General features: G+C 41.6%; 1 protein-coding gene across 2 annotated transcripts in view; it reads left to right on the top strand.

The window, feature by feature from the left end:
• Positions 1-14,381: 14,381 nt before the first annotated feature.
• The window catches only part of KIAA0930 (KIAA0930 ortholog), a 58,966-nt gene continuing 53,301 nt past the window's right edge, over positions 14,382-20,046 (top strand). For both annotated transcript variants that reach the window (XM_015870413.2, XM_015870402.2), the window contains exon 1: positions 14,382-14,821. In XM_015870413.2, coding sequence (XP_015725899.1) covers positions 14,677-14,821 — 145 coding nt within the window. In that variant the 5' untranslated portion in view covers positions 14,382-14,676. The remainder of the gene's footprint in view (positions 14,822-20,046) is intronic.

Here is a 20,046-nt window from a genome sequence, read left to right as displayed (position 1 = left end):
AAAATGCAGAAAAGAACAATAGTTATGTATATATAAATAATATATACCTGTGTATTACCAGTGATGCACAAGCAATTGCTCACTACTCCCAAGTGATGCCCAACTCAGCCCTCAAGCTGAGAAAGAGGGTGATATGAACTCCCACCTCCCTCAAAACTCCTTCCACATGGTGTAATATGGTATGGAATATCCCTTTGGCTAGTTTAAGACAGCTGTCCTAATTCTGTTCTCTCCCATCTTCTTGGGCCCTTCACTGTGAATGGCCATGGCTCTGTACAACATTGCTTAGCAGCAGCTATAAACATCAGCATGTTATCAGCACTGTTTATCTCCTAGAACCAAGACATAGCATCACACCAGACACTCTGAAGAAAACAATTCCATAATCCTGAAACTGAGGCAATCTTTCCCTTCAGGGAGGCTGTCAGTCCCCTCACAGTCTATCCCACCTTTTGTTCCTAAAAGACAGCATGCTGTGTGCTGTGGCCTCAAGTCAGTGGCTCTACAGCTTCAAGGGAAAGGCTACAGGCAATCAAGCAACCCAGTGTCTCTGCCACCCACCATACAAACCTCAGATCAGCCTTCTCTCCTCCCTGCTTTCAGGCTGCTCTTCCTGCCAGCACACCTGCATGTTTGGGCTAGAAGTGGGGAAGGGGTTAAAGGTAATGCTCTTGTGCCATTCAGGTCAGTCCTTTTATAGTTAAGCCAGGCTTCAAGCTTCATAAATTCAAATTCCCCTTTGTGTTAGGCAAAGGAAAATGATGGAGTGATATATCTTTAAGTACTGAGGATGAGATCATCTTCTTTTTATAGTAAATGAAATCATCCAGAAGCTGCACAGCAGCAGGCTGAGTGCATTTCTCAAGCTGCATGGCAAGAACGCTATCTGGGAATTTTTTTCCACAAGAAAAGGGAACACATATCCAGCCAGAACTTACCTTGAAGCATGACCCCTAGATCCTGCCTCTGTTTCTCAGAGAGTACTGAGAGCATATCTGCTTTTATGTTAGTACTTCTGCAGTCATTTAATTCCATCCATACAGCCATGACAGATAAAAAAACAATTTTTTTCTAATTTCACAGGGTGTAACTGAGAAATGCTGATTATGGTTTGAGTCTCATCTCAGAAAGGAGTTATCTGTTGTTCTGGAGTTACTGCTAGACAAGTAGATAAAACAATAAAGCCCAAGTAAGAAAGCACCCCACCCTAATTCTGTTCATTATCAGAGGGCACATAAGAAAAAGGAGTGAGTGTTGTTTGTAAGAAAGACCTCATCCATCTGCAAGTACACAGACAGACACGTGTACAGACACAAACACAGACATACGCTGCCTGAGTCATTACTGGGTCAAGCTTGGCCAGGCAGAGTCACAAGTGGGATTCCTGTAATAGCAGTGGGAACATCATGGGTCATGTTTGCAGTCCTGGCTTGTCCCGTATGAAAACCTGGAAAACATACTCTGAAATTGGCATACTGCAGGTGTATCCATAAATCAAAGCAATGCCTACACTTAACCACGTGTTTTGAAAACTGAGCAATGTCACTCTTTTTCCAACTGTACTCTACCCTGTTTTGCTCAGAGCAAGTCACACCAGGGTTGATTTTTCTTGTGATTTCTAATTTTAGCAAAGCTTTAATAGCCTCATGCAAAAACTGCATCCATTGAGATGTTTGTGTTTTACTGGCTATCTGCACTGTAGCTTTGACTGGCAGGGGAGAAACAGTCCTTAAATCTTAGATAAAATCCCTAAGAGGTGTTCTCACCACAGTCTCCTGTTAGGTGTGTAAAGGTCATTGCTTGCAATAACAGGGAAAGGAGGTGAGGTGTTTAATGTCTTGAAGCTGGATCCCACCTTTCAGTCACAGATGGCACAAAGGAAGTGACATCACTACATAGGGTGACAATCATAAGGAGCTTTGATAGTATAGGAACAATGTACATATTAAGAATGACATAGATCAGAAAAGGCCACAAAATAAATGGTAATGACAGTGGAACACGAGCTTTGTTTCTGAAAAAATGTCATGTTGTTTTATAGCCATCCTTTCTGTTTTTATTTTCATAAGCCTCTTAGATAATCAGATGTGAAATTTCACTCCAGTTTCATTAACAACCAAATCCAAGTAAGCTGCATGCTATAAAAAGCAGATCGCCTATCCAAGATAGTTACATTAAAGATTTATAGTAGTTATTAACCCATGACCATATCCTTAGCACTTGTCAACTGGCATAGATCCATTGGTACATAGCCAGTACATCCCAGCTGAGAAGCCAGACTTCAAAGTCAGGTCCCAAGAATAGTCATAGAACAGTCAATATCAATTTAAGCAATGCCTTCTTTCTTCATTCTGTCACTTTTTGTTGAATTTTTATCAAAGAGAAAGCCCTCATTTTATGTGCTTTTGTATGGAACAAAAGTATGTGGTGGGTACATGTGATATTTTTCATTTTATTGTTTTATTATACTGGCATTCTCAAAGTTTCTGAATAACAGGAGAGTACGTTTTAATTACAGAAAACATCGAAGTTGCAAAGTCTTTCATTACACCACACATTTTCATTTTTCTTTGGTCCCTAAATTCATTCACAGACCAAGCTGCACATTGAACAGTAAATTGTAGATATTGATAACTTGTTGTATCTTCAGTGATCATTTCCTGATCCTACGTCATACTATGATCATTCAGCTTCATTCTACATGTAATAATAAATATTCATAAAGACATTATTACAGACTAAATTATAATTGTATCTGATTATTTAAAAAACAATAATGACTACATTTTCACACAGTTTTCATGCAAAATGATAATAAATATTCACTTAACCACTGGAAGGATAAGGCACAGGAATAAGCATGAGTACATATGTGTATGTACGTGTGTGTGTATGTTTAAAAGGGACCTTGGTACCTTCTCATTGACTTTTCTTAAGAGTCATTTTACAGATTACATGATAAATTTACAGCGACCATTTCAAAGACATTGTGACGCTGCATTAAATTAACCTTTTTTTCTCTGTTGTCCAACTAAGATATTGACTGTTCTAAAAATAAAATCAATGTCAATAAGGAGGTGGTACAAGAATATTTGTGAAATTTGCCAGTGAACAACCTTAATACTTCTAAAGTGGAAAGCTCTGGCTTTCTTTTCAAGGTTCATTGTGTTGCACAGGCAAAAAGAAAAACAAAGCCCAGAATTACTAATTTTCTACCTCAATTACGACAGGGTGGTAATATCTGGGCTGCAGAGCTATAAACTGTAATTCCTTTCAAGCTATGCCTACGATGCAGCATGGAGGACATTAAGACAATTGTACACTGCTCTGAGCTGCTTATCATAGCAGTGGTATTAGAGCAGGAAGAGGCACTTCCTGCACTGCCCATAGGCTGGGTTTACAATACCCTGTTAGAACATAAGACAAATGCTGAAACATTACTAGAAGGCAGCCATAGCTTGAAACTGGATACAGTTGACTTTAACTTCAGTGCCATGAAAACACATGAAATTTCAGTTTTCTTTGCAACAGTAGGCCAGTGAGGCCTGGCCTCACTTCTTGTCCTTTGTTTCATATTGTAAGTTCTGACTGTAAAAGCAGCTAGAAAGTGGAAGAGTGCAGAACTATCAGCCTATTTAACAAATTAAGACCTGTCAGAATCTGAACTATTCTTGGTTAAACAGGACTGGTGATTATTATTGTTATTATTATTATTTTATTTTATTTTATTTTTTCCAGAGAAATACGTAGCAGAGCAATTTCCATTCCAGTAAAATTTGGGTGAACTTGCATAGGCAGAGTGTTCTGCTAATGCAATTGAGTCTGGACTAGCTTATTTCTAACTAGTTGTGGTATCACTGTGCACCATTGTACACTGTAAGCATACTATGAAATTCTTGGAGCTAGAACTGTAAGCCAGATTCATCACTGTTCTTGTATTTGACTAGTACAAAAATTACTCCCTCCTTGCAGAAGTGCAACTGTAAATAACTCCAAGTTCTTCTTCCACCTCAGAACAGTACTTCTGTCAACCGCTTTGGTGTTTTGAAACCAAGTGGAAAGTATTAATGTGATAGATTCTTAGCTCCAGAAAAGGGATAAGACATATGGATGCTGTTGCTTGACTAATACCATTAACATCACTTGTCATTTTGAACTCATCATGAAATCCTAATATAAGGCAGACCTACTTTCTGTATGCTTTTGAAAGTACAGTTTCAAATCACACTCTTTTTAGCAATGGAAGAAGCCAACTCCCACTCTATTACTAATCATGGGTTGAGAAGTCAGATTGTTTTCTCATCACTAGATTTGTCCTTAAAGACCAAAATAGTGAGATACTGGCAAGACAAACATGGGAAAGCCTGTGACAAAATTTCTCCATATATCTACACTTCACTTCTTAAATATGGATCTTTCTCCTTTTTAGTATTATCTCAGCAGTGCCTAAAGGGTTTGTCATTCTAACAGACCCATCATACCCTTATACACATATGTGAAAAAATGTTACTACTTACTTTCAATAAAAGCTTCAGACAGAACAAACTGGACAGGAAACAGAGGCACATTGCTTTGAACTGACTCATTCAGGACTGATCAACATGTCAGCAGCACAGCCAGGATGCGTATTCCAGTTTTCCTGCATTCCTACATTGAGGAGGTGTCTTCTGACCTTTGGTCTGCAGAGCCAGCAATACCTTGTGAGAACTAGAAAATTCTCTATTCATAGAATAATTAAGGTTGGAAAAGACCTCTAAAATCATCTAGTCCAACCATCCATCTACCACCAGTGTTGTCCACTAAACCATGTCCCTTAGTAGCCATCTCTTAAACATCTACAGGCATGGTGACTCAACCACCTCCCTGAGCAGCCCATCCCAGCATTTGACCACTCTTTCAGGCAAGCTTTTCCTAATATTTAACATGAATCTCCGCTGGCACAACTTGAGGCCATTCCATCTTGTCCTACTGCTGTTACTCAGGAGAAGAGGCCAACCCCCACCTTGCCACAACCTCCTCTCAGGCAGTTGTTGAGAGCTGACAAGGTCTCCCCTGAGCCTCCTCTTCTCCAGATTAAACAGCACCAGTTACCTCAGCCCCATTACTGCAATGAGTGCCATCATCGGGGGTGGTTGGATAGAAGGTGTAATTTCTGTTCCACATTAGATCTGTGATCTGTGAATATATCAGAGCAGGTTCAGGGAATGCCCAGGGCAGCCACTGGCACAGGGGATCAGGCAAGTTCATGGTGGCAGTTTGGGAGGTCAAGACCACATGTCTGGGCCAGGATCAGCAGGGTACATGGCCAGGCACAGCTGACACAGGGTTGCAGCAAAGCTCAGACTACTAAATGTGAGAGCTTCGCCTTAAAAGCAGTTTCAGAGAGAAGTAAGGAGAAATCTTGCTGTAGCTTCTTGGCAGAGATGTTTGGGGAAGTCTCTGCTGAGGCTGCTATCTATCAAGGCTGCCACCTACATAAAATCTATCCTGGCCTTGAGCCCAGGCACCCAAGCCCCTAGGCTCTTTTCGAGCAGCTTCTCAACATTTTCCAGCTGAGTCAGCTCTCTGCCTTTTTTCAAGGTTTTGATGCTCCACACTTCAGTACCTCATGCTGTTAAGTCTGTTCCAGTCTGAACCTGCCAAGCCTTCATTGGCAGCTGTTGCCTCGGGCTATATCATCTTACACTGCTTTGTGTCTCTGTTGTTTGGCTCTCCAACAGCAGCTGTGGATGCAATAAGACTGTCCTCAGCCTCCTCTTTGCTGGACTAAACCAGACCAGCTCCATATCCCATCTGTTATTATCCTGGCAACTCTCCGCTAGATCTACACAAGTTTATCAGAAGCCATTCTGAAGCAGGAGGTCCCAAAACTGGACACAAAAATCCAGAGGCAGCCTTACCAGTACCAAGAAGCCAAGCATAGTTTTCCTTATTCATGAGGAAAGCATGATGCCGGCTTCTGTTTAATCTGGCATCCACCGTAACTTCCAGGTTTTCAGAGTAGGCCTTCAACCTCTGGCTGTACCCATGACTGCTTTTAGTTTGTTTATTTTTTCCCTCTCCAATCTAGGTGTTGTCATTTTGACCCTGGAAGGCTTTTCTTCTCTCTTCTTGGAAAGAAGAAAAGACCCTTAAAAGCTGATCTTGCAGTCCTTCTTTAAGTTTTCTTTTGAGCTGATTTGAAGAAGTAATTACACAAAATATTCTGTTAATATATCCCTACAAGCTTAGCTGCTAAATTGTTGTATAAATGTAAGTAATGCTTGTCAGCAACACCATAGAAGCCTTTATATGTTATGGATGATATTTGTGAGGTAGCATTGTAAATGGGGAGGCATGTTGTAAGACTGTTCTGCTTTAACATGATACAAGTTATCACAATATAGTTAAGCTTGCTAGTGTTTGTTGATGGATACCCCTGCCCTGCAATTTGTTTAGATAACAGAAAGAGCTGTGTCTCTGAACCAAGGAGATAAGGAAGTTCTGCTGAGTCTTTACCAAGGAAATAGGAGGTCCTGCTTGGAATTGGTCACTGAATATGTAACATACTTCTGGGAAAACCTGAATACATAACATAACTCTGAGAAACTTCTGCATATGTAACATACCTCTTGGAAAACTTCTGCATATGGAACACAAGTTATGTAAATAAACTGAAGACTGTTTGTGTAAGCTATGCATGATAGGAGGATTACCCCATGCATCCAGAGCTACCAGTAAGAATATCTACTTAAATGTGTTACTGGTGTTAAGTCGCATTGCATAGATTTCTTCGGGTCAGAGCCGTTGCCATTAGCTGGCATTATTGAGAGTTTAAACACTTTTATTTTGCAGTGTTTTATAAAAGAAAGAGTGTAAGGCTTAAATCCCTCAGGTTCCAGATGAATTTTTCCCTTATTCCCATCTTTTCCTTTAAAGTACACACAGGCAAGACCAGATACAAATCCCACGCATTAGCAGCTTTCCAATGCTATCAAAATTCTACACAATTGTCTCACAAGCCTTTAAAATGGAGAAAGATATTATTTCAGAATCCTGCTATTGTTTGTTAAAAAGCATCTTCTTAGAAGGAAAATACTTGAAATACTGATCTGCCTTTTTTATTTTCCTGCCTAAAGAAACCATGTAAAGTTTCTTAGTTACATTCTGTGTGTCTGAAACTGAGCTTTCCAGATAAACAAAACCAGTGGACAGGTTGTATTGTTATTACTTAATTAGTAGTATAAAGGCAGGATCAAAGGATCTTCATTGAAAAAGATCAGCTGACAGCTGTATTAGGAATGAAGCTTTTAAGAATGTATTAGGATACGTATCTCTGAAGAAATGTCATATACATGTATATTTAATTCATGCATTCTTCCAGAATGAAATTGGCAACCTACTTAACACTTGTATGAGAAAAATAAATACATTTACATGAGAAAGCAACTTTGGTTTATGAACTTGCATGGAAAAAGAGGAAGAAGAAAAAAAAAAAAGAAGAAAAAGGAGAAATAATAAGAAAAAAAGGAACAGTGAGTCAGAGAGTGAGGGGTGCAGGCCAAACAACCTTAAACCTTTGGTGGAGCTGTTGGAGAGGGTCCTCAGAAGGGCCATGAAGATGATCATTACCTCCCCTGCAAGGACAGGCTGAGGGAGCTGGAGAAAAGAAGGCTGCAAGGAGACCACATTGTAGCCTTCCAGTATTTAAAAGGGAGCTATAAAAAGGAGGGGAATCAACTTTTTGCTTGGGTAGATAGTGATAGGATGAAGGGGAATGGTTTTAAGCTTGAGGAGGGCAGGCTTAGATTGGATGCAAGGGGGAAGTTCTCTAGCAAGCGAGTGGTGAGGTGCTGGCACAGGCTGCCCAGAGAGGCTGTGGATGCCCCATCCCTGAAGGCACTCAATGCCATGTTGGATGGGTCCCTGCTCTAGTGCCTGATTTAATGGTTGACAAGCCTACCTGCAAAGGGAGGTTGGAGTTAAATGATCTTTGAAGTCCTTTCCAACACAAGCCATTCTATGACTCTATGAAAATAAAGTACAAGTTTTAACATTTTCTAATAGCTTTGAATTTTTTTTTCTAACAGTACAAATAAGAAATGAAGATATTATAATTATTCTCTTTTAAATATTCAACACGTTATTAGTGGAGTACAACAATTGGAAAGGGGTAAGGGACATTTTTACTTCTCTTTGGAATAACAGAATAATTGAAAGTTGAAGGAAAAAATACTCAAAAGTGGAATGTTTGTCAATCTGGTGTTCATTCTTCTGACATTAGAAGGCTCAAATATGATAAAATGATAATAAAAGCAAGCAGAAAAGAGCATCACAAGGACTTGTGTAACATTCCAATTTAGGAATATATTTTATTGATATGGCAATTAGTGCTAAGTACTTCTTTTTACTTAGGAATATCGGTGCTTGTTAACACTGTGATCTATGTAGGTCACTCCAAAAGTAATGCTTCCTATTTATTCCCATGGAAACGACAATAAAGAACACAATAATACTATTTGTTAGAGTAAATTCTTAGCCATAAAACACTATTTTTCAACACATTAGCTATGTATTTTTTGAGAGTGACTAACAAGAGTCTATCTGTTACCATGCTCTATGTCTGCTTTATTTTCCACGGAAATAAATAGGAGGCATTATTTCTGGAGAGACCACCATATTTTATACGTAGCCCGAGACAATTCTTCACTCAGTGCAACCCAAGCAAGGAAAAAAAGAGCCAAAATGAAATAAGAATGTAGCCTGCAGCCAGCTGTATAGGCAGGCAGGCTTTGTTGGATGAAATGTCTGGTCACATCCAAGTTACAGCAGAGCATCCCAAAGATGCTTTCAATTACGACAATATCTTTATCTTGATTGATGCCAACTTTAATCTTTGAGAGGCTTTGAAAGACTTTTGACATCTAATTTCCAAAGCTTTATGCATGCATAATAGAACTGTCGCTTAATCCCTTCAGGACAGGAACTCTTCCTTTGTGTATGCATAATAATAATACATTCACATCATTTAAAGCCTGTGTGTTGTGTGTGAGACTGGGACATTCAAAGTAATATGTTTGGTGGTTTTTTTTCAGTTTAACTTGAGAAAAAGGAAATACCTTTAATATTTGTCACATACTACCCAACAAAAGAATATTGTCTTCCAAAGTGGAGTAGTTTACCTATTGCAAACATCTACATCTGCATTCACATTTCTGAACATATGGGCCTTATAGGGCAAATGTTGACCTAAGCTTATCTGCAAGGGTGCAAAAAAGGGACTGTAATACAGCATGCGACGTCAGAGCAGCTTGTTAAGAGAAACTCTGTCAGTTATCAATTACACTCCCGAAACAAAGCATTTGTCAGAGCTAACGTGCAGCCAGACATCCATGAGCAGACAATGAAGCACTAGCTAATTACCTACCAAGTCTTTCCATTTACTTGATTGACTTTGGTAAGCAGATTCAGCATGCAAATTTACCATTCTACAGGGACTTAGCACTTTCATTTAGAGACATTAGTTCTTCCTGACAGGAAATTACTTCTCTCTCATAATGTTTCCACATAAAATAAAACAAAACAAAACAAAACAAGAAAAACATAGTAAGGCGCAGGAAATACTTCTATGCATTTGGCACTTGATACTCATAAAACTTCAGCAGCTAGGACTAGATGTAAGAGTTGGCAAGTGCAGCAAAGTTCTCCACACAGAGCAGCCATGGCATCACTCCTTGGCATGCCTGACCTCTAACTTTAATTGTATCAAGGATTTTCCAGGAGATAAGCTGACAACCACACTATTTGCTGGATGGATTGAAAAGATGTCTGTTACAAGAGACATTTACAACACACTGTTGTTTTTGGCCTTAGGAATCAAATTCAAGTTTCAAGAGGGAAAAGCTTCTTCCTGACTTCATGACCTTAAGTAATCACTCATAACACTATCACAAAATCACAGAATCCCAGAATATCAGGGATCAGAAGGGACCTTGAAAGATCACCTAGTCCAATCCTCCTGCCGGAGCAGGAATACCTGCATCAAGTCACACAGAAATGCGTCCAGGTGGGTTTTGAATGTCTCCAGAGATGGAGACCCCACAATATCTCTGGGCAGCCTGTTCCAGTGCTCTGCCACCCTCACCACAACAATGTTTTTTCTCACATTAATGAGGAACCTCCTGTGTTCCAGCTCCTACACATTGCCCCTTGTCCTGTCATTGGATGTCACTGAGAAGAGCCTGGCTCCATCCTCATGACACTCACCCTTTACATATTTATAAACATTAATGAGGTCACCCCTCAGTCTCTTCCAAGCTAAAAAGATCCAGCATAACACTGTTATATATAAAATTAAGGATTATTTTCACAATCAGTCTGAATGCATGCCTGTATTCCACTCATAGAAATAAGGGTCAAAAACCAAACAGTCCTCTTGAAAGAAATACGGGATAGAATAACAGTGAAATCAAAAGCAGCATCCTTCTTTCACTTCCAAATCCAGACAAATCTTTACATTGTTTTCTTTTGGGTTTTATTCTATTTATTTATTTATTTATTGGTTAAATGATTAAAATGCCCTATTGATGTCTTACTCAAGTAACAAGCCAGTCATATCTTATTAAGTTCACATTATGAAGGCAGTAAATCCTAATTAAAATAATAATAATAAATGTTGCATTTCATTCTTTTGGTTAATTATAGAATGTTTTGTTTTTACCACTTATGTAAATAGTCCTGCAAATTTTGGTTATAAACCGGAAGGAAGTAACACTTCATGATTTTTGTAGTTTTTAGAAAATGGAATCCAACAACTTCCATTTATGGTAAAAGAGTTATGCACTTAATTCTCCATCCATTGTACTAAGAATTGCGTGCTCTACAAAACACAATGTCAGTTTAAGCGTTACCTTCAAACTGTATAGAAAGGTCTACTTCAAAAATAAAAAGAGTTTACAAGATGCAACGTCAAATAGAAAGCTATAACAGGTCACAGAAGATATTAAATACAAAAAAAAAAAAAATGTAAATAATAATTAATGAATTGCTATCTGTGAATGAACCACTGATACCAAGACTTGCAAACTACTCTCTTCTTGACTTGGCTTGAACATTCAAATCTCATGATTTTTAAACACTTAATAAGAGGGATGTTGTATTTATGAGTTCTCAGAAGCAATAATGACTCTGGCCAAGAAATGCTGTACAAGACACTGAATAACAGCTGAGATTATTTCACAGCTGAAGTCTATAGCTACTCCAGCTAATCACATTTTTACAGTTCATCTTGCTCATCACTAGTACCATTAACTCTGTTGGGAATGAAGGTCTCACGCAGACAACTGAGCTGGCTTAATATTTTAGCATCAAAGTTTCAAGCAACTCCAAACACAAATATGATATTCTCATGAATAGGACAGTCAGAAGCACCAGCCTACCAAAACGGTTGATGTTCCATGTTCAAAAAGAAAGTTGTAATGTTTTAACTTGTTTCCTTCCCTTCTCCCACTCCTCACTCCCACACCCTGTTCACCAGAATACAGGTCATTATGTTTTGATTTGAGAGAAAAGTCAACACTTCAGATGGTTTATTCTAAACATATTTATCCTTAGCTGAAATGAGTCTTAAGTTCTTGTTTTCCCTTCTAAATAAAATTCTGCGTCAGAAAAGTGTCAGAGATGGAGCTCGTCTTACACATGAATTACTTCCTGTCTTTGTAAAATACATTTACCAACTATATTCTAGAGGCCTAGAGAAGTTCAAGCACTAAATGACCAAATATTACAGTTATGTCCTGACCCCATTAGTACCTTCCTTTTACAAACTTGAGTTCCAGTTTTACCCAAGATCATCTGGTCACATATAGTCACCTAGCTTTAAAATTCTTTCTTCTTTAAACAGGAAAGGATTTCCCTAATTCAAAACTTGTCTGCCCTTATCTATTTATTATTTACTGAATATTTTACCTTATACATATTTGAGTACCAGCATATTTTGCAAAGGTGATTAAATACCCTGATCGGATGCCAAGGAAAGAGGGTCTGAGCAGAGATCAGCGGTGTGATCTAGAGAGAAACTTTGCGTTAGTGGTAAAAACATAGAAAACTACATGAATTGTCTTGAATGTAGTTGAATCAATCAGAATGTTTACTCTTCCATTTCTAGAATTGTTCACAAAATTGGCCAAGATTTTAAAACCCTGGTTTCTAATTAAAATACTACTTAGGATTTCCTGCTGAAATCGTTTTTTAAATGAAGTTATTGCATAATTTTCCAATAGAATTAAGTTAGCCATTACATCCTCTGTAAACTGTGCATGACTGACCTCTTCCACAAGTGATTCTTTAAAACTCTCTATTGTTGCCTGCTAGGATTTAACTTTCTTCTTAGGGTGGGCTGAACCCCTCTGTCATTATAAAGAGATTTCACAAGCCTCTGGCATTATTAGATGTTGACAGTAGACAAGAGATCCCAGCAATGAGGTCATGAGGCTCAATACAGCCAAATGCAAAGTCATGCACCTGGGTCATGCCAACCCTCACTATCAGTACAAGCTGGGAGACGGAAGGCTAAACTACATGCTGCTTTCTAACACCACAGTGGAGTTAGCTTTCTTACCAGATTACAGAAAGCAGCCCTTAGCTGCCAGAGTTCAAGGAGCACTTAGCACTCTCAGACATAACGTTTGGATTTTGGGTGATCCTGTATGGAGGCAGGAATTGGACTCAGTGATCCCCGTAGGTCCCTTCCAACTTGGAATTCTATATCTCAACAGATACTTGACCTGTGCAAAGCTCCATGTTATCTCTGCTTCCAAAGCAGCTTCCCAATTACTTTAATCCTTTCAACAAATCCCTGCCATCTGACTGCAAAGCCATCTTCAGACTGGCAGGAAGTGAATTCCTGTGATTTGGCTTTGTTGAGGGCCTGCCCATTTCATCTTAGGAAATAAGAAGTGGTATAAACTCAAAACGTAAAGAATTTCTTCTCGGACTTCAAATTTGCTGAATTGATGGGGGGTTTGTAAGTAGTGAGGTGTTTCTGGATACAATATAGATACAGTTAAAATAAAACAATGAAACAGGGATTCTGTGCTAGTACCTAATAAAACCCAGGAGCCTGTTATCACAAAGGCTGTGTTTCACCTCTCAATCCAATTAAGATAATTACACCTCAGGAAGAGCACAGGAGCAACCTAGAATAAAAGGCACAGAAGACTCAGTTGTTGTTAATGAAGAGAGGAATCGGACAAGTTCAAAAGCTGTTTCTATGAGTTCATACATGTTTCCACTCTTGCAATGCAAAGCTGAGCACTTCTGGCTTCCATTCAGCATAACCCAAGGCAGTTAACTAATGGAAGTAGAGACAGGTATGACAAGAACAGTACAAAAAAGGGGGCAAAAGGGCTGAAGAAAGCTGAAATGATGAAACACCTCTAACTTCAGAAATACATGACCTTATAATGACCTGTGCTGCACTCAGGGGACTATCTAGAAGGATAATTCTAGCTAAAAAAAACCTGCAACATTCTAAAGACAGTATTTTCTCAAGCTTTAATTGTAAGCTTCATCTTGGGAGCAGAACAAAAAGGAATTTTGGAGCATATTCCAACCTGCCCAGTTTAACACATTTCATAATGGGAGGCCCAAAGCTGTTGTTTCCTAAGTCTAAATGCCTTGGCAGCATCAGCAGTGTAAGGCATATATAGCATTGTCTCAACAATTAAAAAATACATTCAAATACATTAAATAAGCTCATATCTGCTGACTTTCAACCCCCTTTTAATTGCTAGGTACTCTCTGGTGAATCTGCTAACAAGCCCTGCAGGCTGTCCCTATTGGCTGCTACTAAAACAAGCACAGCAAGAAAAATGCAGGCTTGCACATAGCTGGAACAAGTTATTTATGTAGGCGTAGCAAAGCTTGACCATTACTGACTGATTCAAAAGACGTTCTTTACAATGTTAGCTCAGCTAGCACTTACTCAGCATATGCATTAAATGACTTGAGATTTCTTTAGCACAACACACGCACCCTAACGCAGTGATGCTTTTATGCTGATGTAAGCGAGGTAGATAGCTAAGAAACCCCGGTGTTCCATTGTCAGGCGTAGTAGAGGGTGCGATTGCCCATGGGGTCGCTGGCAGCCTCAGGGGACCTCAGTTGTGCAGGACAGGACCCTTAGCAGCTGCAGCACCTAATCGAAGGAGCAGAGGAGACTCGAGGCCGCTCCTTCAGGTGACAGTAAGATCCCTCCACACGGTCCGACTTCTTAACCCGGCACAGCTCAGCTTTAGTAGCCAGCACCATCGGCACAGGGGGCGGGGACCTGCTTTAAATCCCGCCCTCCTCCCCGCCCTCTATCGCACCATTGGTTTGATGCGGGGTTGGGGCGGTGCTCGCGGTCGGCGAAGCAGGAAGCGGCGGAGCCGGGCTGGGCCGTAGCAGGCAGGGCGGTGCCCGCGCCGGCTTCAGCCCAGGGCTGCCCCGAATAGGGTAGAGCCCCGGGAACTCGCTGGGGGCAGCCGGGGACCGTCGGGCTGCACGAGTGGAAGGAAGCGGCTCGGCTCGGCTTGGTTCGGTTCTCTTGTCGCTGTCACAGAGCGGTCCCCGGCTCCGCCCGCCGCCGCCACCGGGAGAGCCGTGCGGGCGGCGGGGGCGGCCTGACATGAGATCATCGCCGGCGGCGGCAGCAGCATGGCCTCTGCCGGGAGCGGCGGCCGAGCCGCACCGCGGGACGAGGAGGCCAACGGCGAGCCGGACCGCTCCTTGCAGCTGATGCTGCGGGCGATAGCGGAGGAACGCAGCCGCACCGGCCTCCGCCACGAGATCAGCGGCCTCGGTGAGGGGCGGCGGCGGCCGGGGTGGGAGCGGGCAGCGGGCGGCAGCGGGCAGCGAGCCGGAGGGCTGCGAACGCCGGGGGGCCGCTCCTCGGCTCTCGCTCCTCCGTTGTTTGGCGTTATTGGGCCGGCGGAGGGAAGTACTGGGAGCAGAAATTGCGTGTGGTGTGTTTGGGGTACGCTCGCTTGTCTCGGGTGGACCCAGTCGGTTTTTTCCCTGTGCCCAGCGAGCTGCCCCGCGTTGCCACCGCGGGAGCCCGGGCAGTGTATCGTGGCGACGGTCCCTCCCGGCTCTCCGGTGGGTTTACATGCTAATGTGCGTCGCGTGTGACGTGTGCTCAGGTGTTGGCTAAGCCCCTGTTGCAAAACAGGAGCTGGGAGTTGTGTTCCAGTTGACTTGAGGTGACACTGGTACTACAGCTGCCTTAGGCAAGAGCCTTTGGGCCGGGAAACTCTTGCCAGCCGGAGTAATGAATAGAAATCACTCGTTACGTTCAACTAAGAGATTGTGGGCTGTGATGTGAGCGCTGTTTTTTGCATTGTTGAGAACCGCTGTATGCTTTGTGCTGGAAGGGATGTATGCTTCGGAGTTCCTGCAGGGTCAGGGCTTTAAATTAGGAACACTTAAGTGAAATTGTTGTTACTTCTTCAGTGTGGCCTTTATTAGTGGTTCATCCTTCCACTGCTCGCTTATGACTTCCTCGCCATCTCTGTCTCCAGGTCTTTTATAAAGGCTCAGAGTTTGACTTGGATTTTACTGATTTCTGTGGTTGGGGTTAACGTGGGAAACCCTGTTGGTCCTCCTCCTGTCCCCTGTGTACCAGGTCAGCCTCTAGTGCTCACTGGCGTCTCTGCAGGGTTGGGTGGTGTTTCCATATTTCTACCTTGCATATATTGAAAGCTTCTTCAAATAAAAAGAAACAAGTCTTCCTCATTTCTTTGTGCTTTTTCTAATGGCGTTGTGTCTCTGGGTCAAACTGAAGTATAAAAGTGTTATGGCCAAATAAAAACCTCTTATGGTCAAATTAAGCCTCATGGCAAAGAAAATGTAAATGAAAGGGAGGGTGGGGGGGTTGAAGTACAAACAACAGCAGCAAAAAAGCCAATTGTCTGTGAGATTGCTTTCATGGAAAACTTGTTGCCACTTTAAGTTTGGCCATATCGGGTTTGAGTGAAAATAAAAGCTTGCAGAAATAGAAATACTACCACCACTACTTTCTTTTAGTGAAATTGGCTGGTGATGACATAAGACTGCTTCCTTGCTGCTTGTATTTGAATGTATACCTGTAACATTTCTTGCTACAGCATGGCTTTTGGATGGCTACATGATCCATGAGGCAGTATTACGTCTTTAAACCCCTCTCCTTCCTCCCATCTCCTGGCAGAGATATGTAAGGAAAACTCCAGGGGAATGACTGAGCTCCTTATGCTGAGGTTAATTCTGGCTGTGAAGGGTCTCCTGTGTGTGGCTGTGCCTGTTTGAAACTAGGTCATATGTCAGCATAGGATTAGCTTGGATATTCATTTTTGCATTTAGCTGAACTCCAGCTGCAAGTGCTGCTGTTGGCCAGTCTGTAGCTGCTATACCTGGCCCATCAGCATGTCCTGCCAGCAGAGGAGTGCCGACATACAAATGGGGTTGCTGTCAGGATCAGGTTGTAATATGAACATTTAAATCGTCACATCTGAAACAACCAGCCTTGAAGATGGTAATGATGACCTTGGGCAAGTTCCATGCCTGGCTGCAGGACAAGCATAGCTGCAGCTGGTTTTAAGGTGGCGGTTTGTCTTCTCATAATGGCCAAATCCTTTTCAGTGGTATCAGGAGTCACAGTAGACTCAATCTGTTGTGAGTTTGTCTTGAGTGCTCTCAATATCATCTGTCGAAGGCTTTGATCCTGCTAAACTGTAGGTTTTTCTGGCTGTTAACCCCTTTGTTTTAAATGAAACTCAATGGGTCAGATTTGTGAAGCTTTTTTCCTGCTGTATGTCTTTTTGTTTTGTTGTTTTTAAGTTATCTCATGCTTCCCAGTTTAAGGAGGGGACTGCTGGTTTTTTTGCTGATGTTGGTTTTTCTGTGAGAGGAAGTGCTTTATTTCGAGTATCACATCAGCAGTTAGACAAGTGTTGTCCAAAAAATGTAAATCCCCATCATATGGGATTTTCCTAATTTTCCTCTTTGTGTAACATAGAAAATAATCAAACCCGCTGATGTCACACTACAGAATAATGACTCATACGTGACTCTGTACCAGGCTACTTAATGAGAATGATGATGCTGCTGTGAGATGGCTCAGCTGCGTGTCAGTGTCACCCAGCTGTGCAGAGCATTGCACTCAAATGTAGCTCTGACTTGCAGTTTGGTACTGCATTTCATTGTCAAAGTAGTTCTTACTTAGGGGATTGATAGTGTTGCTTTATGTGCTTTATAAGAAAGTTTTAGATGGTTCTATATAGTGTTAACTGTGTGGCTGTGAGTACTGCACTCTTCGTTTTAGGACCTAGTTGATAAAACAGTGTGAGCTGGGGACTTTTAAACTGTTGCTTTTCTGTTGGGAATCCTTTCCTTTGCTGTACTTGCTCTCCTTAACAGTGTTGTGTATAAAGTTCTGAAGTTAATTTTTGGTCAAAAGTCTGACATGGTAGAGCTTAGGTTAAATCTGAAACTACTGTGTAGTGTTGTCAGATGCTTAACTTCTCTGTCTTTCATCCTTTCAGGGATGAATTGCCCTGTCTTCAGTGCAGCCTAATGTTGTTGGATGGAGTTGTGACTTGCTACCTACTGGACCTTATAATTAGTAATAAAATAAAATAAATAAATAAATAAATAGGTCTGAACTGTCTTGAACCGTAGCTGATTGGTGACAGAGATGTAGCCAGGAGAAAGTCTTGATGCAGCTGGCTTGGGACTAAACCAGCTGTCAAAAATTGCTGTCACTAGGCACTGGTGACAGCAGCTGTAGTGGTTACAGGTGCTGGCTGAGAGGCCAGACCCTGCAGAAGGCCTGATAGTTTTATCACTAATTAAATGTTCCCTTTGGCTTCTTGTTTGGGGAGGAGATGCTCTTTTGTTCCTCTGACTCTTGATAAGAGGAGGGCAGGGGGATGCATGCTTGGCAGAGGGTCAGCAAAAAGAGGAACATTTTTCCTCACAGTTTGAGAGCTATGTGAACGTGTTTGTGCAGTAGTGATCTTCAGAGCCTGTCGTGTGAATAAAGGCAAAGGGATGATTCATGCGCCAAATGATCGTGATGAATAAATAAATCTCAGAAATAAGTAGGTCTCAAACCTTCTTGAGAGAAGGGAAGATGAGGTGGCATATACTAAGTGTTTATGGACATTGTGAAATTATGATGGGAACATGAAGACTTGAGTGGGAAAATGTGGGCAAAAGAGTTAAGGACAGCAAAACAAATGTTTGGAAAGCAAACTGGGTAAAAATAAGAATTGAGGAGAATTACAAATAATTAGGATTTGAAAGTATTAAATTCAGACCTGCATAGAGTGGTAATAATGTTAATTAAATTATATTATTCACAAAGAATACATTTGCTTCTGAAACTCTGATGAAAATATAACCACTGAGTAGGTGGAAGGATCTGCTGAGGGTTTTGCTAAGCTAGTTTGACAGGAGTAACTTGGATGTAGAAAGAAAATATATTCTTTGTTCATGTTTGTTTGTGGAGTTGGCTCTGTGATTAGTCCAGTCAAAGGTGAGGGACTAGAAAAGCTGGAAAGCTTTTTCTCTTGAGCTGTGAGTAACAAGGACTGTAAATCACTTCTGCTCTTCTGAGAGCTTGAGGAGCATATACAAACAGTCACATTCACTGCCTATTTAGTAATGTCCAACCTGAATCTCCCCCGCTGCAACTTGAAGCCATTCCTTCCAGTCCTATTGCTAGTTACCTGGAAGAAGAGGCTGATCGTATCTCGCCACATCCTGAAGCTGCCGGCTTCTCCAGAAGAATACTGTGGAAGAGTGTTGAAGGCTTTGTTGAAGTTTAGGTTGACTGTATCAACAGCCTTTCCCTTATCCACCAGGTGGGTCAATTGATTGCAGAAGGAGATCAGGTTGGTCAAGCAGGACCTGCCTTTCATGAGCTCATGTTAGCTAGGCCAGATGCCCATGTCCTGCACGTGCTATGTGTGATCTCCTTCAGCGTGATCTGCTCTATAATCTTCCCTGGCACTGAGGTCAGGTTGACAGGCCTGTAGTTACCAGATCCTCCTTCTGACCCTTCTTGTAGATGGGAGTCATGTTGGCAAGCCTTCAATCCTCTGGGATCTCTCCAAGTGGCCAAGCTGAGTTTGAGGTGGGCTTTTGTCTTTCTAATTTTCTCCCTGCACATCCTAACAACTTCTTTGTACTCTCCCCAAGTTGCCTGTCCCTTCTTCCATAGAAGATAGATTCTCTTTTTCTCATGGAGCCTCAGGAAGAGCTCCTGTTCATCCATGCTGGTCTTTTTCCCAATTAGCTCATCTTGTGGCACAAGGGGATAGCCCGTTCTGCACCTTCAGTGCTTCCTTCTTGAGGATCAACCAGCCTTTCTGGGCCTCTTTACTGTTCAGGACTGAATCCTGAGTGATCTCTCCCTGCCAGTGTTGTGAACAACCCAAAGTCTGTCCTCTGGAAGTCCAAGGTAGCAGTTCTGCTGACTTTCCTCCAGACTTCACCAAGAATTGAGAGCTCTACTGTTCTGTGGTTGCTCTGTCTAAGACAGATCCTGACCTTCATATCTCCTGCCAGTCCTTCTCTGTGAACAGCAGGTCTTACCAGCTGTGTCAGGGACTGATCTTCCAAACACTCTAGAAACCTCCCAGACTGCTTCTTCTCTGTTGTTTTGTTTTTCCAGCATGTATTAGGGAAGTTGAAGTCTCCCATGAGAACAAGGGCTGGTGGTTACACAACTTCGACAAGCTGTTTGTAGAAAACCTGTCTCTTCATCTTGATTAGAGGGTCTATAATAGACCTCTGCCATGATGTCTGCTTTTTTGCCCCCCCTCCTTCCCCCCCCCCCGATGATTACCCATAAAGATTCAACCTTATTATTTGCAGCCCCTAGCTCAACAATATCAAAACACTGTCTAGCATTAGAGAGCCATGCCACCATCCCTCCTTCCTTGCCTGTCCTTTGTGAAGAGTGTATACCCATCCATTTCAATGGATACAGTCTTCTTTAATTAGTTTAATATACCTGTGTTTCTAAATTGATTTTCATTCAACACA

The sequence above is a fragment of the Coturnix japonica genome, chromosome 1 (assembly GCF_001577835.2).
Source record: "Coturnix japonica isolate 7356 chromosome 1, Coturnix japonica 2.1, whole genome shotgun sequence".
Taxonomy (NCBI): Eukaryota; Metazoa; Chordata; class Aves; order Galliformes; family Phasianidae; genus Coturnix; species Coturnix japonica.
This window is presented reverse-complemented; position numbering and strand designations above follow the sequence as displayed.